At 31.8% G+C, this 23,815-nt stretch overlaps 3 protein-coding genes and 1 pseudogene across 6 annotated transcripts; all 4 read right to left on the reverse strand.

The window, feature by feature from the left end:
• Positions 1-597: 597 nt before the first annotated feature.
• Positions 598-4,282, reverse strand: LOC107890704 (UDP-glucose 4-epimerase GEPI48). Of its 2 annotated transcripts, XM_041101170.1 has the most exons (10): positions 3,736-4,159; positions 2,466-2,515; positions 2,245-2,380; positions 2,036-2,137; positions 1,701-1,928; positions 1,468-1,546; positions 1,194-1,276; positions 1,014-1,105; positions 809-922; positions 598-684 (listed from the first exon to the last, which is right to left on the reverse strand). In XM_041101170.1, exons 1-9 carry the CDS (start codon positions 3,928-3,930, stop codon positions 832-834), a joined length of 1,056 nt encoding a protein of 351 aa, XP_040957104.1. In that variant the 5' UTR covers positions 3,931-4,159; the 3' UTR covers positions 598-684; positions 809-831. The 2 variants fall into 2 exon arrangements, with proteins under 2 accessions (XP_040957104.1, XP_016670719.2); XM_016815230.2 differs by having other exon boundaries at positions 598-922; positions 3,748-4,282.
• Positions 4,283-11,568: 7,286 nt separating this feature from the next.
• On the reverse strand, positions 11,569-15,221 carry LOC107890703 (uncharacterized). Of its 3 annotated transcripts, none has more exons than XM_016815227.2 (7): positions 14,979-15,221; positions 14,548-14,614; positions 14,397-14,458; positions 14,219-14,308; positions 13,977-14,116; positions 12,383-12,437; positions 11,569-12,140 (listed from the first exon to the last, which is right to left on the reverse strand). In XM_016815227.2, exons 2-7 carry the CDS (start codon positions 14,612-14,614, stop codon positions 11,940-11,942), a joined length of 615 nt encoding a protein of 204 aa, XP_016670716.1. In that variant the 5' UTR covers positions 14,979-15,221; the 3' UTR covers positions 11,569-11,939. The 3 variants fall into 3 exon arrangements, with proteins under 3 accessions (XP_016670716.1, XP_016670718.1, XP_040957105.1); XM_016815229.2 differs by having other exon boundaries at positions 13,977-14,083; positions 14,979-15,217; XM_041101171.1 differs by lacking the exon at positions 14,548-14,614 and having other exon boundaries at positions 14,979-15,174.
• Positions 15,222-17,003: 1,782 nt separating this feature from the next.
• Positions 17,004-20,805, reverse strand: LOC107890702 (nucleoside diphosphate kinase III, chloroplastic/mitochondrial-like; annotated as a pseudogene).
• Positions 20,806-21,049: 244 nt separating this feature from the next.
• Positions 21,050-23,240, reverse strand: LOC107890701 (uncharacterized). The gene is made up of 5 exons (XM_041101172.1): positions 23,064-23,240; positions 22,860-22,978; positions 21,904-22,762; positions 21,656-21,783; positions 21,050-21,535 (listed from the first exon to the last, which is right to left on the reverse strand). The coding sequence occupies exons 2-5, from the start codon at positions 22,935-22,937 to the stop codon at positions 21,110-21,112; spliced, it is 1,491 nt and encodes a 496-aa protein (XP_040957106.1). The 5' UTR covers positions 22,938-22,978; positions 23,064-23,240; the 3' UTR covers positions 21,050-21,109.
• Positions 23,241-23,815: the final 575 nt, after the last annotated feature.

The raw sequence follows: 23,815 nt of genomic DNA on the forward strand, positions 1-23,815 counted from the left end.
AATAAAAAAATCTTTAAATGAATAAATCTTGACAATATTTACACGATTAAAACTCAAAATAATTTAAGAAAGAAATTCACATATTACTCGAGGTAAAATTCGAACCTCAATCAAACCATCTACTATTTTCTCTTACAAACAATTTTAATTTATTATTTACTCAATTTTTGACCTTAATAATGGGGGAATTCTTTACTCAATATTTTAAACCTTTGAACCCTTTCAACATTTTCAATCACTTTTAGTAGTGAGAACTTATATAAAATTTAAATTACTAATAAATCCTTTAAAATTGTAAAACTGTAAATATCTTCTTCCTAATCCAACCAATAACAGTGAGTAGTATCTAGATGACTATTAATAATTTAATATAAAATCACTCATAAACCTCATAAAATTTGAAATTTGAAATTTTAATTATTTGAAGCATTAAAAGCCGTTGGACTTGGACCCTACCCATGGGACCAGTAGTATTCACGTTGCTTTCTGCCGTTCATAGCGGTGGCCTGGCCCCTTCCCTCCCCATAGCAATACAAAACTTTTCTCGACATTAAAAGATGAACAAAATAAAGACAGAAGACAAAGAGGATAGTGTGATTAAAAATAGCTCTAAGGTTTTTTCATTTTTGACTACCTTTTGACAACAATCACCAACGGCAGCAACTCGTTTAAAAGACCAACTACCTACACAAAGCTTTGATCAAAACAAATTCCCACCTTATTCTTTATAAATCATCTAAAATGATAAATCAACTCAATTAAATCTGTAAAAAGTTAGGAAAATCTATTCTCATAGGTATTGTGCGACCTGACAAAAGTATTGGCACCGAGTTAATTCAAGTTCGGAGATGCGTATCCATACGGGTTCTTGCTGGCCCAGTTCCATTGATCCCTGCACATCTCCTCGATGCCGTATTTTGCCCTGAAATCACAACAGATAAAACCAAGGATTAGCTTTAGCACAATGTATGAAGTTCAGCTTAAAGCTTTTGCATGAATGGGGATGCTCTTACTTCCAATTCAATTCATGCTCTGCCTTCTTCGTTGAAGCATAAACAGTTTCGACATCACCGGGTCGACGTCCCGCCATCACCAAAGGAATTTTCTGATGCAAATGATGAATTTGGCATGTTAGCTGAATACCACCACTGACAAAATAAGCAGAGCTCCAAAACGAAACATGGAAACAATACCTTTCCGGATGCCTTCTCGAATGCAGCAACCATCTCCAAAACCGATGTTCCCTTTCCGGTACCTAAATTGTAGACCTCACATCCTGTAATATCATAGCTAATTACAATCAATTACCGAACATATGACTCAACTCTGCTACTACAAAACCAAATACTCTGAAGCATTTAATCAAATCAAGACACACAGCCTTTCATAGAATACAATTGAATTCAAAGTGAAACGAAAAGGAAGAACAATCCGCCGAGTTTAACGGAACAAAGAATGCAAATTTACCTATTTTTGGATCAGATAGTTTACGTAATGCAGCAATGTGGCCGTCTGCTAAATCAACGATGTGAATGTAGTCACGTACCTGAAAGTAGACAGAGTAATGGAGACCTTGAAGTGAAATTTACAATAAATAGACGTTGAAGTTTCAAAACCAAATCCATAGATGCCTGGGTTTCCGGTGCAAAGGAGGGGATAAGAATAAAAGGAATGACTTACTGGAACCGGAAAAGACTTACCCCTGTACCGTCCTTTGTCGAGTAATTGTTTCCAAACACTGTCAATGCCGGTTGCCTCCCAATAGCAACTTGTTGCACGAAAGGCATGAGATTGTTCGGAGTGCCCCGGGGATCCTCACCTATGTAGCCACTAGGATGTGCACCAACCGGATTAAAATATCTTAGAAGTATGATCTTCCATTCAGAATCAGAACGACGGAGATCTTGACAGATCTCTTCTATGAAAAGCTGAAAGACCAACAACATCCGATATGATTAGCTGACGCTATGGGAGAAGATGTTAATTGACAAATTCCTAGGTACTCATAAGAATTGCATACTCTCGCATAACATACCTTGGTTCGTCCATACGGATTGGCTGCGGCCAAAGGGAACTCCTCGGTACATGGAACCTCCTTTGGCCAGCCATAAACGGTAGCCGATGACGAAAACACGAGCTGCAATGCACCAAGTTAGAAGACTGATCGAGTTCTAAAGCTCAAAATCACTGTCTGATTAGTAACAATATCAAATTATCAAGCATAAGAAAGGGAGTGAGACATACATTTTTACATCCGTGTGCAGCCATTGTTTCCAATAGTGTGATCGTCCCGATGAGATTGTTGTCGTAATAGAGCAACGGTTTGTGTACACTTTCACCGACTGCTTTTAGTCCGGCGAAGTGAATCACAGCATCAAACCTATGACATAATTATGTAACAGCGTTAGCTGTCTAGAAAGAGAAAACAGAAAAAAATGATAACCGAATATCGATCCAAATCGTACTTTGTCTCAGCAAAAACTTCTTCGAGTGCCTGTCTATCCCGAAGATCCACCTGCAGTTGAAAACAGATGTTCCAGCATTAGGAACATCACAGATTTATGTTCATAAGAACTCAAGAGCACATATTTAAACAACATTGTTACAATAATCCCAGAGCACAGATGAAATTTGATTATTGGCAAATCAGACAAATTCCGATCAACATTTGATTTTCAAGATGCAAATCTCCAATGATAAACACCACACTTCATTTAATACTTGTATTTTATGTTCGAGACATTCATTTATCAGTATGAATATAAAATATAATCTTCCACACATTTTTCAACAAATAGTTTTGAAAAATGAAATTAAATGTATACAACCACGTCTAATATTTAGACTCAAGCCAGAATAACAAATAAATAAAAGTTAGAGATTAATTGACAAATTAAGCTAATTATAAATAATATGTCATACATCAAATCAGTCTCCCCATTCATTGATTTAGTAATGATACAATCAATTTTGAAGAAAAATGTAAAATTGCAAAGGGTGTAAGGTTAAATGTTTTAAAAAAATACTATAATAAAAAAGTAATAAATGTTAAAAAAAAATCAAAGTTAAGGCGCAATTTTTAGTCCAAACTCTAAAAAATACTCATAAGGTAATTAAAGGGAAAAAAATTAAACAGGCTTTCTCAGCAAGAATTAAGGAATCTTCACCTAGCAAGACAGTAGGAACTCTGTGTAATCATTACCTCACCAAAATTGTTCACTTCGAACAATAAAAAGCTCTACTTTTACCACGTGCATTTCAATTTTCACGCAATCTCTGATCAAAGTAATATAAATTTTTTTGTCTAAAAAAGTTATATAAATTAACACCATAGTCCAATGCAAAGAAAACAAGAAATATTTATAAAAAAGTTAAATTATTTATCAGTAAAATTTAAAACTATAGAAAATCTCGTGAAAGAAAAAAGAAACTAAACAGTGAAAACTCATTTATTATTCGCAAATATTTCAAAAAAACAAAAAACCTCTACAAAAGTTCCCAGAACATATCACCGAATTTCACAACACATGTTGCCAGCTATAGCAATTCAATCATCAACTAAGCATTAAATTTAACAATTTAAAATCAATTAGGGTCCAAAATAGCCGTAAAAACAAAAGAAAAATACATACATACATACATACATACATAAACAGTCTCTCATCAGAGTAAACAGAATATTTTCAATTTTTTAATTAAAAACGAAAGAAAAAAACTAGAAAACGGTGAGTTAACTGTTGAAGGAACCTTGTGAAAAGAAAGGTTTTTGGCGAGTTCACCGGCGAGCTCTTCGACTCTTTCGATAGCAACGTCGGAGGAATTGTCCAGATTATCAACGACCACCACTCTGTAGCCGTCTAACAGCAACTGCAACACCGTGTGGCTCCCAATATAACCTGCTCCGCCGGTCACCAGAACGTTCTTCGACATATCGATCCAATCAAACCAAACAACAGAGCAGAGCAGAGAATAGCAAAGCAAAGCAAAGTAAAGCAGAAAGAATAAGAAGTTAAGATAAGAGAGTTTTAGCGTTGTAGAAAAGTGTTCTCTTTTGAATCAAATCAGAGCAAGGAAACGGTGGAATTTATATTGAGACGAAGAAGAATTTAGAAGAATAAATTTAAGGAGAATTAATATTGAGGGAAAGAAAATACAAAAATAAAGAGAAAGATTTTGTTGAAGTATTGAATGATGAGAGAAAGGGAGTTGAGAGGATCGGCCACGTGGAGAGATTTTGTGTAGTTTCCAAGTTCGGGAAGTCCCCAGTGGCGGGTTCCGATGTGTTTGGACCAAACTAACCCTTCTCGTACTTTGTTTTTGTCGTGTTAGGAAAGGGACATTCTCGGTGTTTTTGTACTTTTTCTTTAATTATTTAAAACTAATTCTTTTACATCAATTAGAGTTTTAATATATTTAAGAATTTTATTTAAATGAAATTGATTAATATATTTTTATTATTTATTATATACACAATTATTTTTTATTAATATTTTTTTACTTTGGAAATTAATTTTTTTTGTATAAATTATTATCGTGCGATTTTTTAAAACAGGATTTAATTTGACACTTAAATACAATGGTTATATGATTTATTTTTTAAATTTCGGTGATTTTCTTCTTCTTTTTCTCTTACTATAAATTAAAATTTGTGTAAAGTTGCAGAAAGAAAGTGTATTTTCATTATGGAAATTAAAAAGGGTTGAATGAAAATCGGGAAACAAAAATCAGTAGGAAGAGAATCAAGAAATAAATAAATTAATAAATAACCAAAGAATTTACAAATTACTATAATTAAAATGTCATTTTGAAATTAATATATGTGGACTTTCCACTGCCATCCCCACTACTCACAATCTGTGGGAGGAAAGCGCAAAATCCAACATCATGCCTCGAAAAGCAGCCACTAACACTAAGGCCCTTTTTTTAAAAATTTTAATTTAATTTAATTCTTTTTACAAAATTAAATTCATATATCAGAGTCAATCATAACAGTCCTAAAATACTGATTAATTAATTAAATTCGAATTAATAAATCAATTTAAATCAAATTTACAGTAAAACTTATATTCCATAATGATTATTTTGCCGTCCAATTTTTAAAAATGATTATTTTAATATTTTATTTGATTTTTTTATATTTTTTAGTGTTTAAATTTGTATTTTTTATCAAATTATCTTAAAATGGATGAAAAATTTAACTTATTAATTTTGCTAACATGTCATATACATGTATTGCCAGGTAAATAACATGTCAATATTTAATTAAATTTTAAAAACTATTTTTTTGTTTTAGATGATTGAACAAAAAAAATACAAGTCAAGAGCTAAAAGAGGTAAAATATTAAAGAGAATGTTAAAATAATTTTTTTATAAAGTCGGAAGACAAAAAGAAATTATACCAATTTAAATTTAATATCTCAAATGTCCAAATCTTTCTTTTTACCATTGGGATTAAATATTATATTTAATGCTAAATTTATATTATTATTTAAATATTTGGTTGAACTGATTTCAGCTATCAATTAAGTTTTAATTCAATTTTAAAAAGGTAAAAATAAAATATTTTTTTATAAAAGAAGTGATTTTATTACAATTATATTTATTTCTTTTGACATTTTTTATATTTAATCAATAAAAATCATTTTTATATTAAACTTTCAATTTTGTCACTTATATCAAAATTTAAATTAAATTTCAGTAAAAATATTATATAGTCGAATTTTTACATCATATGTGTGCTATGATGTAGTATTTTGATAAATAATTCTTGGTACGTACTCCAAGTGTTCAATAGAAAATAGAATTTTTGGGAAAAGAAAAAGGGGGGAATTTTAGCTGCCATATGAAAAAGAAAAGGGAAGAATGATTTGCTTTCTTTCAATCACGTAAATTTGATGGAAATTTTTATAGCAGGGAATAAATTCTATGGGGGTAAAGTCCATATTTCCAAAATTAAGAATCTTTATGATTTTATAACTACCGGCGGAGTGTGAAATTCTTAATATAATTTTTTTTATCTTAATATAACTTTTAAAAGGTTACTCTTTTTGGGATTAAAATGTAAATTTACTATTATTAATTTAAAATTTTATAAATTATAAAATAACTAAATTAAAATTTTCTCAGTCATGGTCTTTTGGTCTCTACCACGCTCCGCAATTGTTTATAACATCTTTTATTTTTTTAATAACACATATATAAAAATCTGAAAAATAATTTAAATATTTATGTAATACATCAAAATATAAATGAAATAACAGAAATGGTGAAATTTAAGCAAGTCCTGCATAGAAGGACCATAAAAGGTGGCGTATTTTTATTCTCGTCTCTGTTAAATAAGGAAAAAGTTAGCCTTTAAAATGAGTAAAAGTACATTGAAAAAACAAAAGAAAATAATTAAAAGCATTATGTAATATGCTTAAAATATATGTAAATACATTAACCTTACCGTAACACAGAAAAAGAAAATGAAGAAGCTTAGACATGAAGGAGAAATAATGTAATAAAATAAGATGAGTACATGAAGATGCATGTTACCTTTATATAATATTCTCACTTTTTACATGCGTAAGCTATTGTATTTGCATGTGAACCTCTTCTCTTCCCTTTTTTTTTTTTTTCATTCCATGCACCAAAAGAGGAAGAAGATTAAGTGAGAAAGAAACTTGAAATTGGACAAATTTTCTCAATTTTATTCATTACTTGGATTTTATTAACATGTGAAAATACAACATTCTAAAATTATAAGTCAACACTTATAAACTTGAAAAATTATATAAAAGCTAAAAAAAACCAAAAAATTCTAAAAATATAATTTTTAGTACAATTTTCACGTTATGACACGACACAAATATCATAATGTAACATTATCACACTTTAACAAAATTCAAATTTTATGAATAGAACGTAAATAAATCTAAGGACCGCGAGAAAAATTGTCAAGTTTCAAAATTAATGTAGTAAAAAAAGTTATGTAAAATTTTTAGGGTAAACTACCTAATTGATCACCCAACTTTTAGGGCATTTTTATTTTAGTCACCTAACCATTAAATCTCTAACGGCAGTTAACTTGTACACACCACATCATGTTCACAAATATATTTTTTCAATATTAATTAGGTAAAAAAAATTAAGGATTAAAGTGAAAAACGGTAGAAACTAAAATAATGCTTTAACATTTGTCAAATTGTATTTGTTAACCCCTTGCCAAAAGTTCTAAATTTCTTTTTTTTTCAATATTGAAATTTTAAATTTCAAAATATCAAAATTATTAAAATAAGTTATTGAAATTTTTTTATCCCTTGATAGTGTCAACTAATTTATTTATGCAATATTGAAATTAATTAATTTAGTCCCCTTTTAAATCTTAAAATTTCATTTTATGTTTCCAAATTAAAATCAACTCAAATAAATCGTCTTTCATAATTGTACATGAAACCCAAATTTCTTTTGATGATATGATATTAAGTCTTCCATGCCAAGCCAATTCCAGAATTTTTTCATCACTTTTTTACCCAAACGAAGAACAAGCAATTAATTTAATTAATTGCAATAGTTATTAAATATGAGCTATCGAGTTGATTTCATTAAGAATAATATGGAAACGTAAAATAAAATTTTAAAATTTAGAAGGAGATTAATTTTATTAATTACAATATTACAATAACAAATCGATTAACACTATCAAGGAATATTTTTTTTAACTATTTATTTAATTTATTTTTATGTACTCAGGGAATTTTTCCCAAAATTTCAAAAATTTTCTTAGAAGCAAGGGACACATGCTCGTGTGGCTCACACGGCCAGGAGACACGCCCGTGTCTTAGGCCGTGTGGGCATTTGATATGAGGCATACGGTCGTGTCCCAACCCGTGTAACTCTCTGACTTGGGTCACATGGCCAAGCCACACGCTAGTGTGCTAGGCCGTGTGTAAAAACCTGGGTATTCTATTTTGAAATTCAATGTGCAGGGGACATACGGCCAGACTACACGCCCATGTGCCAGGCAGTGTGTCACACACGGCTGAGACACACGTCCGTGTCTCTTCCCGTGTGGACAAAAATAGGCCACTTTTCTCACCCATTTTGACATTAATCTGCACTCAACATTCACATACACCAATATATCCCAACCAAGCAATCAATACAAGCTAAAACATGTTCTCAACGTGACATAACATCACAAATATTTCATTTACTTATACCTACGTATTTAACGCATTTCATTGATTTATCAAATTCTACTACTAATTACATACATACAAACATTTAAGATTCACAACCATAATTAAAACTATTTCATTGCCAAACCAACCCTGTACATGCCATATAAACCAAAATTTACATTGCAAAAACTATCGAAATAAACTGGATAGTGTAGCTTGATGTGTTGATCAGATCTTCTCGACTACACGTTAATCTACAAGAACATTAAACAACACAAGTAAGCTTAATGAAGCTTAGTAAGTCCAATAGGTTAAACATTGATCTTACCGAACTTAATATAATATAATAAATTAAATTGTAAACGAATCATACATTTTTCCCTATCAAATACAATATAATCAATAAACACACTTCCTTCATATCAATATCAGTAATCTATAAATCTTTCAATTCAATCACATAAGTCTCTTACCATTTCTTACTGAATCGAAGAACGACTTACGGATATGAGTACATCGTTCTTTTTGTGCCATAGTTCAACTATGGCCTTACACATGTATTGCCATGGCTCTGCCATGATCTTACATTTGTAGTGTTATAACTCAGTTATGGTCTTATCATCAAAATGTCATAGCCTAGCTATGGTCTTACACGTGTATTTATATTGCCATGGCCCAACCATGGTCTTACGTTCAATGTGTCATAATCCAATTATGGTCTTTTCATTAAAATGCCATAGCCCAGCTATGGTATTACATTTAAAAATTGTCATGGTCCAACCTTGGCCTTATCCGTCAATTCATTCTTTGCCACAGAACGATCGTACTCAATCTTGCGTTCTACTCGTTTTAAACATTCAATTCAATTTTCATACTTTTACAATAATCTTAATTTCAACAAAAAAAATATGAATAAATTTATTATACCATTCCTAAATTAAAAAATAATCATGAAAGTTTAACCATATGAACGTACCTGGGTTGGATTATAAAATTTGTAGTAGTTCAAAGACTATTCAGCTAATTTCCCTTTTTCTAGTTGATTTACGAGCTCTTGATCTAAAATGTAAATTTTTTTATTTATTAGCATATATTTCAATTTCAGCCCGCTTCACAATTTATACCATTCAAATTTCAAAATTACACAATTACCCTAAATTTATAGTTTTTTACAATTTAGTCCCTCACAAATTATCTCATCAAATGAGATAATTTTTTTCTTAACTAACACTTTATCTAAATATTATAAGCTATTCCACAGCCTTTAATAAATATAATTTAATATCAAACCCTAAAATTTAATATTTTCACAATTTGATCCTAAAATCAATTTTCTATTGAAATTACTTGATAAAATCTTCATATAACAAAATTAAAACTTCAAATCCATGTTAATAAACATCCACACTCATCAATGGTAACTTTCAAAATTATCCATAAAATCAAAAACTAATGAATTAGATAGTTGGACCTATTGTAAAAGTCTTAAAAACACAAAAAAATACAAGAAAAAAGAAAGGATTGAACTCAAATGATGCAAAAATATGAAAAACCAGCTTAGAGGACCTTCAATGGCATTTTTGGACAGAAGATTAGAAGAATAATAGCCTAGAAAAGTTTAGAATTCAATTTATTTAAGTTAATTTCACAAAATTTATAATTTTGCCCTTTAATCACATGATTTTTGTTCTCTTTTCTGCTTATGCCGCCTCATGCCTTTATTTTAGGCATAATTGCTCCTTAAGTCCTCCTTTGTTCGTTAATTAAGCCATTTAATCACTATTTCTTTAATTAGCAAGTTTTGCACCTTTTCAATTTAGTCATTTTTAGTTAATTAACTATTGAAACGTTAAAATTTTCTAACAAAAATTTAATACTACCTTAACGACACTCCGTAAATATTTATAAAAATATTTACAGCTTGGTTTATAAAATCGAGGACTCGATACGTCGTTTTCAAAACCAATTAATCTAACAAATATTTCTAAAGCATAATTCACTCATTCATAAGCATTCCTAAATTCACAATCGACTCATAAACACTATATAATAAAATTTACGAGCTCACTTGTTAGATTTAATGGTCTCGAACAACTATTTCCGACACCACTGAAAATTGGGCTATTACATTTTCAATATTGAAAAAAAACTTAGAATTGGGCAATGTGATAAACAAGTACAATTTGACAACTTGTTAATGCATTATTTTAGTTTTTACTACTTTTTCATTTTAATTTTTAATTTTTTTACCCCAATCAATACTTTAAATAAGGATTTTCTTTATGGCTAAAATAAAAGCTACCTAAAAATTGGGCGACCAAAAAAAAAGTGTGAGCATAATGTGGCGTGTACAAGTTAATTGATGCTAGAGATTTACAGGTTGAGTGACTAAAATGAAAGCACCTGAAAGTTGAATGATGAAATTACAAGGATTTCATTTTGAGTGACCAAAATGAAAATACCCTAAAAGTTGAGTGACCAACTAGGTAATTACCCAAATTTATAGAAATATAGTATTTAGATAAAAGGAGATATCGTGAGTGTACTATAATTGAAATATATCATTTTTGTCCAATGAAATACAGTATATAAGTATAGAGGAGAGTGCGCTAGAACCAAGTTATGGAGCATGTTGTTGGGAGAGCTTTTAGCTGTCACTAAGCAAAGTAGTGAATGGTATTGTTGGCACCATCTCAATTGTTTATGACCCAACTTCCACTTGATTATGGCGTCAATTCTTTTATTAATTTCTCATCCTTTTGTTTTCTACGTTCTTGCAACTTACTCCCCACAACTATGAATTATATATTTTAAATAACCTCTTAGGTTTAATTTTTTTAGGGCTAATTAGTACTTAAATTTGAAATTTAAACACAATAAAAATGTGATGATGTGACACTGTCAACCAATAATATTGTTTTATATGATAACAATAAATTGTAGTACATAGGAAATATTAATAAAAAGTTTATAAATTAAATAAAAAATTACAATAAAGATATAAAAGCTATTTGATGTTGAGGACTAAATGAATCCAAACCTTCATTTGAAAAGTGTTTTTCTAATAAATTAATTTTTTATAATTTCAAAATAACAATATACTATTTTGTTAATAGCTTGAAAATTTTCTGTTTTCAATTCCAAGTTGTGAATGTTCATATATAATTTTTATCCCGGTTTTTTGTTTAATTCCTTGAGATTTTATCCCTCTGCCTAGGTTCATGTGAAAATACTTGCCATCGCCCATATGAGAAAATTCATAGGTGGCAAAACAATAAATTTTGAAGTTCTCATGCTCCTAACTTTTGGCAGACATATCGTACAAAATCATCATATAAATTCGGCATACATCGATCGGAATAGTAATTTGAAGTCGGATGGTACTCAGGGTGAAGACAATATATGAATTCCAACAAAACTTAGCACCTTGCAGCTAGCACCCAAGCTCTACAAATTACAAATAAAGGGTTCCCCAATGGATTTCTCATTTAACTAAAACACCATTATGTAACAAATCCAATGGTAAATTGCTAGCAAGTGAAATATAGCTACCATACAACATCCCTCCTAATTTCAGTTGAACATACTGAATTCCCACATTTCCCAACATATAAAAGAAAAACAGTCTTGACTGACAAGTTGATAGCGCAAGTCAAAGAAAACAAGATGCAGCCATCCTTTGGTTTACAATATCCCCATTGGCATGCAGACATGAAAAGAGAAAACCAAGGGCAACAAACAACCTATCATATAACACTCGTAGTATCTCATATATCAGTTGCCAAAACGGCCTCTTCCCCAGGGCATTCTTTGTCGGCCACGGCCATTAGGTTGTACACCATTGTTCTGATGTGACAATACCCTCAATCGCTCTTCTTTCATATTGGCAAAGAGGGAATCCAATGTTTTAGGCCTTTGTTTTGTTACTATGTTCTCTTGTTGGTCTTGCTGTAGTTGTTGTTGCTGCCGCTGTGGCTACAGAAAAGGGAAATTGCTCACTTAGCATTAATACAAGTGATCCGAGAAATTCATATAAATGACGATTTAGACATACATAAGACAATTCCAATCCGATTGGGAATCATAAACTATTAAATTGCAAAGTTAAAAAGCCAATAAATCTATAGAATCTACGTTCCATTCCAGAAAAAAGCATTATTTACAATCCACCACCTGCCTATAACCAATCATATGAACTTCTGGAGAGAAATGAGTACCTTGGCAGTAAAACCCCCATTTGTAGCCCTCCTTTGGACAGGTGGTGCTCCAACCCTACACCGAGAAGCAAAAACCATGAATGGATAACAAAAACATTACAAAACAATACAGAGGTAAGTCCAGGGAGGAACTATGCTTTCACCCAACATGCCGGCAGCCATCAACAAAAAGTTGAGAATTGGGAATCTTACCAGCATAGGAAGACTATTTATTTCCAGTAAACAGAAAGACAAAACAAACAATCTGTACTACTCCCTTTATTTTCCGCAAAACTTTTTCAATTTCAAAACATGATCATGCACCTAAACCCCACTCTGGACATTCATTGCAATCAACGGAGAGTAAAGCTTCACAAGCAGTAGCAGAACTAGGGGGAAACCACATCAGTGAATTTACCATGATCCAGACAAGCAGCAACAACAATTGGGGCAAACTCCTAAACCCCACCTTTTGAAGAAAATCAACACCACTTGAGAAAAGGTAGGCATAACAGAAGTCAAATTTACATCAAGACAACTAGATAAAATCAGCATAAACTTTCAATATTTCCCAACCCCGTATTCTTCCGGCTTCATATCTCTAGCTCAGATATCAGTATGGCACCATCAGCAACAATCTATTCCTCAGCAAAAATATTCGTTTTAAATGGTGTATCATGGTGTCAACCAACCACTGTTCTTAAAAGAACATACAACCCAACCATGGATTTAGCAGGTAGGAGAAACCATAGAAAAGATGAAAAGGATGAAGCATCAACAGTGGACTGGAAAACGAGTTTAGAACAAGGGCTTTTACATAAACCACAAGCTTGGCATTTAGATAAACCACAAGCTTTCCCATCTAGTTAAAACTAGCGTAAATTTAAGGATATGCGACCTCCAATAACAAACCATCAAAGAATCTGAAGCAGCCAAAACTACTTGAAAAAGGAAATCAAAATTAATGGTTGACCCTGCTGATGGAACTACAAAACCCATTAGTATGAGCACAAACTACCCCATTAACACTTCTAGACATGTCAACAGTTCGTCAAATCATGTAAAAGCCAACTACAAGAATTATTTTTTGAATCTACACATTCATCTCTTGCACAGCTCATCAAAACTTGGTATCATGTATTTTTCTAGATCAATCTTCTTCAAACATTATAACCACATTCAACACTCGTTACTCAATGCTTCAACATCCCCACCCAAAAGGCAAAACCAATTCCAAAATAGGCACCAATTAATCTGAGGACCTTGCACGATATAGATACAAAGCTTATGCTACTGGCATACTACTTTTGAGTAGTGCAAACAAAGAATAGCCAAACACTTCAATTAATCCCACATTTGCCTTTTCCACAAGAAATGTGATCAAATATTAGGTGTTCCACATAACATGCAACTTGAAATAAGTTAACCAGGAACACATTCCAGAGGTCATCAATATTGTAGAAGATCCATAATTTACCTGAAATGACTCAATTATAAGAATCCACCATTAGGAGGCAGTAATTATGTTTTAATTTTAAACACGACTATTAAAGCTAAAAGAAAACATAGTTACTTTATAAAGCAAAACTATATAAACTATTTGACATCCATATACCTTGGTTTGTTCAAATTAGCCACCCTCCTACTATTAAATGCTCTATTGCGAAATGGAGCAACTGCAGCTCTACGTGCAGCCTCAGCCACAAAAGGAAACCGGTTCCCCTGGAAATTAGACCTTCTTTGAGCTAGAACCCCCTGATTAACATGCAAGGAGCAGAATCGAAAAAAAAAAAAAAAGAGTCCAAGTCATCATATCCATCAAGTAGACATGAAGCAAGAGCAGTAAAAAGTGCACACCTGTCTAACAGAAGCCCGCGAGTCCATGTACTGTCGTACCTTCAAGGCCTTATCTTTAGCAGCATTACTCACAGGTCTCTGGATTTTATTCTGATAGTAAAGGGAAGAACAGATTAGAATATCAACTTAAGCATGGTCAACTATAAAAATCTGTTTTCTAGATTAAGAAAATTCTTACCGGTATCCTTGGCTGCTTCTTAGATTTATTTGAAGTATTTTTTGACATTTTAATGATATCATCTAAGTCCATAGAAAACGCAAACTGATCAGAAACATGTTCAACCCCGAAGACAATAAATTCGAAAAGGCATAAACAGCTAAAAGCTCACCCAATGTCATGTCCATTTTCTTTTCTGTGAGGGCGATTGCTTCACTCGTAAGAGGTTTAGCCGCCATCTGGAAAAGAAAACAGAATTAACCCACAGCAATTTATGGCGATATTTAGAAATAAAAGCAAAATAAAGTCAACATTTATTTTTAAAAAAAAGAGCTCAACCTCAAGGGACGAAACACACAAACAAGATAAACAATCTCCACGAGAGAATTTTATACACGTACGTGGTATTGAGTAAGTTAGATTTAAGAAAACCCTAAAATTTTTGGGATTTCTTCAAACGCAGCAAAAGAATCTTCCATCTAAATCAGGAAAAAAAAACTGGGAAAAGAAAAACTCAACAAACAAACAGTACAGAAACCGATTTGCAGATGATATGCGATGGATTCAATAAAGAAATAAAAGGACTTGAAGAGAGAAACTTACCGATTAAGAAAAGAGAGAATTAGCAACGATCTACGATAAGAAAAGCGAAAAGAATTCGAGACTTGGTTGAAGCTGGAGATAGGGTTAGGGTTTTTCGAAATCACTTTGTTGAAATCGGGAAATTGAAGAAGGGTATATCAATGCTTTGGATGCTTCGAGATCACGCAATAACGGAAACGAGTAGACGGATAAGAAGAGAACGGGTGCTTATATAGGGCCGCATAGGTTGGCGGATTTCAAGTTCGATCATTGATCGTTTAATATAATTAGATTTAAAGTCCGTCTTTAATTAGGGACCACGATATTTAAAAGTTAAAACCCCCAAGTACAGCTCAGCATTCCGAAGTCAAGATGGTTTTCAGCTATTTGACGGATATGAATCCGCCACGTAGGAGATCACTGCGTTGGTTTTGTAGAAAAGTCAAATATTATACGTGGCATGTTGTTATTGGTTGATTCACATCGGATTCCTGAACCCTTTTGTTATTCAGATTTTATTTTTCTTAAAAAAAATATGCTCATCTTTTTATTTTTATTTCAGAATTTAATTTTTCTGACTTTTATTGTAGTCCTATAACAAAAAGTTTTACAATAATATTAATGATTAAATTTGTATTTTTAAATTTAATAAATAAAAAAGATTAAATTCCAAAATATAAAAAGTACGTGACGTTTAAACCAATATAAGAAATCTATAATCTTATAAATTTAGAAAAACTTTTAAATTAATGAGAGTATTTATTATTTATATCTTATTAAATTGATATTAAAAATAATTTATTAATATATTAATAATGATAAAATCTTACCATTATTCTAAAATAACTCATATTTAATATATTTTATTTGAAAGTAATCTAAAAAGATAATAATTATAAGAGGATTATTAGTATATTAAAAAAATAATAAAATTATTCTTATATTCAAACTCAAAGCGTTAAACAAAAACAATTTTTGCATATAATATAACATTATATTATAATTTAAACCATTAAATTTTATTAATAAAGTAATATGCTATTATTTTTCTGTGTTAATGGAGGAATTGAACTCTACAATTTCAAGCTGAAGCTTCAAATTCATGGCCTGTGGATCCAAAACACTTTCTTTTACTATTGGTTGCTTTCATTTTTTTTCATTACTTTTGAAGTGTTATTTTATTTTTTTAAAATTAATCGAATTTTAGTATAAATTAGATCAATCCTTATTTAATGAGTAAATATATTCTTGAGATTGTAAAATATATATTTAATAAATTAAAAATAAACATGTTTCATAGTAATAAACCAGATAATATTAATAATGCTATTATAAATTTTAAAAATAAACATGTTTCATCATTTCCAAGATGAATTTAACTTAATTTGTATATTTTTTACATTAGATTTATTAGCTTTTAATTATTATTGATAATTTTTTATCAAAGGCACAAATAAAAAAGTTTGAAATTAACATAAAAATTAAACTCGTTCTTTACTAAATAAACAAGTTTAAAAATAAATTTGATTAGTTTAATTTTTATGTCGGTTGAGTTTTAATTGGATTAGTATGGGTATTTTTATCAATGCAAAACGACTTGGGTTCGAATGCATCTCAAATCAAGTTTGCTTTAGCTTGAGCTTTGTTTCGAGTCAATAAACTTAAACTTGACTCTATTTATTTAACCCTTAAATACAAAATTAGTAGGAAAATTATAAAATAATAATTTATTTAGCTTTCCACTTTTATAAAAAAAGTTATTTTAACATTTTATTTAATTTTTTTTCCTTTTTAACTTTCAAGTTAATGTTTGTTATCGAGTTCACGTAAATCACCACATGGATGCCACGTTAGCCATTAATTAATTTTTAAAATTAAAAAAATATAAAAATATTTAAAATGTATAAAAATATAAAAATTAAAAAATTAATTAATTGCTAACATAACATTCAAGTGACCATGTCAATAAAGATAAAAGAGATGAAAATTAAATAGAAAGTTAAAATGATTTTTTTTAAAGTTAAAAGGTGAAATAAATCCTTATACTATTTAAAAAGTTTTAAAATAATATTTAAAAGTAAAATATAAGTACAGAATTGTGAAAGTGATTCTTGCTTTAGAAAATTCATCAAGTTTGGCATCAGATTATAAACTCTTCTTATTCTAGAAATTATGCCTCAGCCCCACCTGGGACAAAAAGTTTGTGCAACAAATGAAAAGGAAAAAGTGCTTCATCAATTGCCTTCATAGATCCATTTCTCTGCGTTGCTTTTATAGCTAACCAGTTCTTGTGGCTTGAACCATAAGTTGATTTCATCCTTGGCAGTCTCAGGACCATCACTCCCATGAATTATATTTCTGCATTGTAAAATAAACCCCATATTTTACATCTATTTTAAAACTAATATACTTCAACAGTAGTTGGTCTTATACCTTCCCACAACCACTGCTAGGTCACCTCTGATGGTTCCAGGCTCCGATTTCTGAGGATCGGTTGCTCCGATGAGTTTCCGGCCATACTTTGACTCCCTCTCCTTCCCAGACCTGGTTTATGGGAGATTAATTCAGCCATGTTGGGAACAAATACGATGAGAAGATAAGATTTGTAGTTCATCATTTTACCATAGCAACCACAGGGCCTGAGCTGAGGAATGCACAGAGGCCATTGAAGAAGGGTCTGTCTTTCAAGTCATGGTAATGTTTCTGGGCAAATTCCTTTGAAGGAACCAAGATCTTGATAGCCACAAGCTTGAAACCTTTGTGCTCAAAACGAGATATGATTTCTGCAATCTGGTAAATATACAGATGCTTTTAGCTCAGCTATCTGTCATATTTCAATCCACCATAAAATTACATGAAACAGCTATAAACTTGACAAGAAGAGAAAATCACACTGTTCAGCTATGTTGCTTTGAGTGTTTTTTTTATAGTATTTTTGTTTCATATATTTTCTGATATGGCCCCTTAAGGACCTTCCAAATAAATGGAAGAACTTGTAAAAATTTTTATACAGATGTAGTTTATTTTTATTCTAAGATGGACGCAACAAGAATATGACCTTAAAATATCCTTGAGGTTCATATAGGACGTAAGAATATGATCTTCAAAAATTCTTCAAGTATATATAGAAATATTTGGAAAAGAAAAACTCAGAACATATCCATGTGGGACACATATTGAAACCTAAGCCAATGCGACTTAGTTTCAATCTATTGCTAAAAATATTTGGAAGTCTTAGATAAGTTTAAGTTGATGATAATACAGATCAGAAGAATCTTACAAGCCCTCTTTGTACTCCATCAGGCTTGATAGCAATGAAAGTGCGCTCCATCTGAATGACAAAAAAAGGAATGAAAAATATAGAAGAAATGAATAGCATTATCACATAGAGTAATAGCTATAAAATCGAATGTGTAATGGTACCTGTGCAGCATGAGCTTCTTGGTCCTGAACCATGTAAGCTACAAAGAGAGAATTAAAACATTCAGTTCAGAGTTTTTGCCCTTTTTTTTTCTTTTTGTGGGTGAGGGGGGGGGAATGGAGGGATGATTCATCTACAGAGATTTAAGTATCTAAACCTGCCACTGGAAGAGCAAACATTCCTGAAAGCCATCCTCTTGATGCATTGGCTGAACCTCCATTTCCATAAGCTGAAGCTAAAAGAGGCACCTTACTGTTAAGTGAAACTGCAGTTGCTGCAGCTACTGCCCGCCCTTCTGCTGACGATAACATAAAAGTTAGATACCTTAAAACAAAATGTTTTCACATTTCATGTAATAGAAATTACAAGCATATACATGTACGGATGAATGTTTAGTAGACAACACAGGAGTTTTTTTCTTTTAAAAAAATCCAATAGTGCAATCTATCTTAGAGTCGAATTGGTCAGACCCCAAATGGAGAAAACACTCTCATAGCATTTATTTTTTCATTCCCAATACTTAAAACTGATATCTTGCCTAAAAGACACATAGCTCGTTACTGCTGGACCCGACAAAAGTTGGTAGTTATATATAGGTTTTTAACACATGAAACTTGTACATTCTTTACTTTCTTTCTCACTAGATCAAAGAATGCACAATGTAGCAGCTTAGGTCAATTCTGAGAGGAAAAACATGTTTCCTCAAGATCGGCATATGTTTTAAGTGTTCGATCAGACACTCCACTTGAATATAACATTACAAGCAAACCCGAAATTTAACAAATGTACTTCAAAACCTATGAGAGAACATCATTTTAACTGTATGAATCATGAAATGCAAGAAAGTATAAATAATGAATAATATTGAAACCAATACAATAGATAAAGGTTTGGGAAGGGGGTCATTTGATAGAGCAAACTTTTCAAATCAGTAAAACTTACATCTAAGCCTAAGATGAAGGAGGCTTTAAAAACATGAAAAGTGGAACAGATATTTTTTTTTTCCTTCCTTTCTCTCTTCTCTCAGGAAATGGGTGGAAAGCAAATCTGTTAGGGGGACACAAAAAGTGACATTCCTCTTTTTGAAGGTCTACATCAAATACCGAACTACTCATTGGGGTGAGTGTAGATATCAATTATAATATACACTGCACAAGAATATATATATTTTTTAACTTTTCATATATTTAGTTATTGAAAGCTCACATTCCTATTAGTAAAAATATCGTAATGTCTTTGTATTTACTTTATTTATTAAAAGAATAAGTAAATTAGTCTCGTATTTTACTTTTTTTACTCAAAAAATGAGTAAATTAGTCATTGTGTATTAGATTAAAAAGTAATCTGATTATTCTGTTAAAAATTATGTTTATTTCCACTATTGAAAATTGGTCCTTTTACATTATAATAAGGTACATGTGGTACATCACGAATTGTCTAGTTATTCTGTCAGATATGTCGATTTTTAACAATAAAGATAGATAAACTTTTTAACAAAAAAGATTAATTTGTACTTTGATCGAACCTATAGGGACTAATTTATCAATTTTTTGAGTAAAGGGACAAAATGTAATCTAACTCCTAATACTTTTACCTACTATATAATTTTTTTTAAGTATATAAAAAAATTTCATCCATTTTACAATTTGAATCTACTTTTGTAAGGATTTGTATGAATATGATTTTGAAGTTCAGGTAGATCGTAAAACTAAAAACTTGATCATAAATTTTTTTAAATTTTCATTTTAATTATCCCTTAAATCTTTTATAAATTCTGTTAAACTTTAAAAAAATTTAAAAGTATAATTAAACCTATCAAAATTTTTAAAATCTTTTTATTAAACCATCAAAACTTAAATCCCAATATTAACCACTGTGCACAGAGATGAAATAGCATCTTCCACTTCCGTCCAAACAAGATAGAAAGATTAAACAATATTTTTAAAAATTTTAATGCAATGAAACAGAATATTCAAATGAAATTATCATCTTATTTCGACACTTGATAAACAATCAGAGTTCAAAATGACTCGGACGATTAATCTAAAACTAGTAATAAGAATCAGAGATTAACATAACAAAAAACTGAAAAAAAAAGTACTTTCAACATTTAATCAAACACGAAATATGATCTTTTAAAATGATAATAATATTAAAAAACCACACATTTTGCTTTATCAGGAAACATATTCATCAAGAGATAAATTCACAGATCAGACATCGCTGATCTCCCCAAAAACAAAAAAAAAATGCAGAAAAAAGGCGTTACTAAAACGATAAGATGAAGAAATCACCGGAGAAAAAGCGAGAGGTCTTCGAAGCTGAAAGGAGTGATCGGACGACTCTAGAAGCAGATTTGCAAATATGAGAGCTCATTTTTTGTTGTTGTTGTTCTGTTTTTTGGGAGGATTGATTTGGTATAAACAAGCCGAGAGCTGATGAAGTGTTTGTTTATGGAAGTGATAACTAAATTTAGATATTTTGACTGGATTATATATTTATATTATAATATCTTTAATTATTTTCTAGAATAAATTTCGGTTCTGATATCTTACCAAAAACTTGTTGATGCTTAAAATGTAGATTCCAGCATACTTATTTAAACCTTTTTACCCATCTAGACTCATTAGACACATAGATTGGAGGCAAATCTACAGTAATTGATATCATCATGGAAGCCCTCTGGTTTCAGTTGCTTGTGTAAATGAAAACGACACTAGTCCTTCCATCCTTACTTATTCGACCGTCGCGAGGCAAGGCGTTTGGAGGAGCGGCCAGGAGTTATAGGCACGGAAGATGATGCTGGTGCCTCCTCGTCGTCCCAATTATCACCCCATCGGTCATCCCAACCCTCGTTAACGTCCGGTTCTCTTCTTGCCCTACCAGATACAGGCAGCTCCCTGTTTAGCCTTTGGTATTTGGAGCCACTTCTTGGGAGTTGCCTCCATCTAAAGCTCTTGCACATCCAACGTGATGCTAATATCAGTATAGCAGCAGCGAATATAAGGGCCGTTGTAGGGGTTTGTGACATGAAGTTCACATAGGACTTGCCCGAACCATGCGCAGTGAAATCCTTGAAATCGAGACTGCATTCTCCGGTACCGTCCTTTAAGAAAATCAAGTTTCCGGTTCCTGATTTTTTTATGGTAATCTTTACCTGCGCAAATGCATTTAACGGATACAACATTCTGTGAACATATTATTGGTACCGTAAAGCCTAAAACACATGCTATATAACACGAATATATTAATAACTTGCAATATTATTTACAAATACCTTTGTATCTTGATTCTCTTGGAGTTCAACATCCATTTCATCTAAGTGAACAAAAGCAGGAGCAGATATTTTAAGGGTAAGAGGCCCCTTTCCCTTGTTCTGAATCACAAGTAATAGATTGGGAGAATCTGGAATATTGCAAACCAAAGTTAAAAAGGCCAAATATTGTCTAATGTGATCATAATGACAATTCATACTCTTTGCTATTGTTGGAAACTTGCAACCATTTATAGTTAGAGGATACTTACCATTTCCTGGAACTCGCAAACAGGCAGCAAACCTTTTATTCGTATCCGTACACATATTAGATGAGTTGCATTCTTCAACTTGAAAACCATCATTACTTGTTAGTGAAGGCGGCGGCGGCGGCGGCGGTGGTTCGACTGAGTCCTGTATAATGCCATTCTCTTCATTCACTTTCTTGGGGTCCACGCTATCACCCGGAGTTTCCTTTTGCTCACCATCTGTCATCCCCTCGTCTTCAACATCCAATTGTTCCTGGCCCTTGTGCGTATAATCACCTTCTTTCCCACCATCAGTCTTTCCTTTTGCTTCAGCATTCGATGCTTTCTCACCCTTTTCCAAATTCTCGCCTTCATTCAAACCCGATTGCTGGTTCAGATCGATCTTACTTGCACCATCAACGTCCCCTTTTGATCCATCAATTTCATTGCCACCGTCAACTTCCCCACCATCTGTCTTTCCTTTTGCTTTAGCACTCGATGCTTTCCCACCTTTATCCAAATTGTCGCCTTCATTTTTACCTGATTGCTGGTTCAAATCACTCTTACTTGTACCACTGTCAACACTTTCTTCTGATCCATCAACTTCCCCAACATCATTCATCTTTCCTTTTGCCTCCTCACTCGATGCTTTCCCACTTTTATCCAAATTCCCACCTTCATTTGAACCTGATTGTTGGTTCAAACCACTCTTACTTGCACCACTATCAACACCCTTTTCTGATCCATCATTTTGATTACCACCATTATCTATCACTTCACCAACTCCAATGGAATCCGAAGTAGATTTAGAATGAACTTCTATAACTGGATCTACTTTGCCACCTACATTTTGATCGAAACCACTCTTTCCATTAACATTCCCCTAAAACCAAACATCAATGAGAAACCGTCTTAATCCCATCATCGAAATAACCAATTCAATAAACATCTATCAAATTTTTAAAAAAAGAAAACCTCACCTCTGTATCATTACCTGAGCAACCGACAACAACTAGCAGCAGAAAAATTCCCACCAAAACAACATAATTCGTTTCCATATTTTAAGATACAACCACCTTTTAGTGCTACCAAAAACAACCTATTTAACATAGAATTCATTTAAATACATACATATAAAATTTCACTTGGAAAGAGTTATATAAAACAAGGAGGAGGTTTCCAACCTTTAAATGAAACCTTGTTGGGATGCCTGTTTTCAACAGCTTTACACTTCATTACTAAGTTTATTTCCTCATCCAAATTAAAAGGCTTACACATTGATCGAATAGAGAGCTTTTGAATGAGTTTAATAGTAGAAGAGAAAGAGGGTGAGTTTGACCAGAGAATTAAAAAACGCCATCTTTTTTGGTTCTGAGATGCAAATCGTTGTCTTTCTGACAATTTGTAATGCAACGTTAATTCCTTATTAGCATATGTCTTGTTCCGGGAAGTCGGTTTCTGTCGTCAATTTCGATAAAAAAAGCTTGCTAAATGTCTATCACCAAATACAAAATGTTCGACGAAAACTAAGTAATCTAATAAATATTTAATTTAGATGACTGTATCTGCACGGATATGTTGACATCAAATATACTATTATATGTTTCGAGATAGGAAAGTTAATTTAATGTTACAGGCCTGGTTTTTTGTGACAATGACCCAAATTTTGTAACCAAGCAAGCTCGTCGGCTAGTCTTATCCGAAACTTTCTAAATACCATTGGTGGCCAATTGAAATCGACCTAATACTGGAAGCAAGCCATTAATGTTGACTTCTTCCGCTGAGTGAATGATGCTTCCAAAATACTGGTAGAGCTATTCACCAGCCTTGCCTAGCGAATTCGCTTTTGCCAGCTAGTTCAAGTGATACTGTGTACCTCAAAAATAATTTTCAAATCTTATCAAAGATGAGACTCAAATCGCTTTTTGAAGAGTGG

The sequence above is a fragment of the Gossypium hirsutum genome, chromosome D09 (assembly GCF_007990345.1).
Source record: "Gossypium hirsutum isolate 1008001.06 chromosome D09, Gossypium_hirsutum_v2.1, whole genome shotgun sequence".
NCBI classification, from domain to species: Eukaryota; Viridiplantae; Streptophyta; class Magnoliopsida; order Malvales; family Malvaceae; genus Gossypium; species Gossypium hirsutum.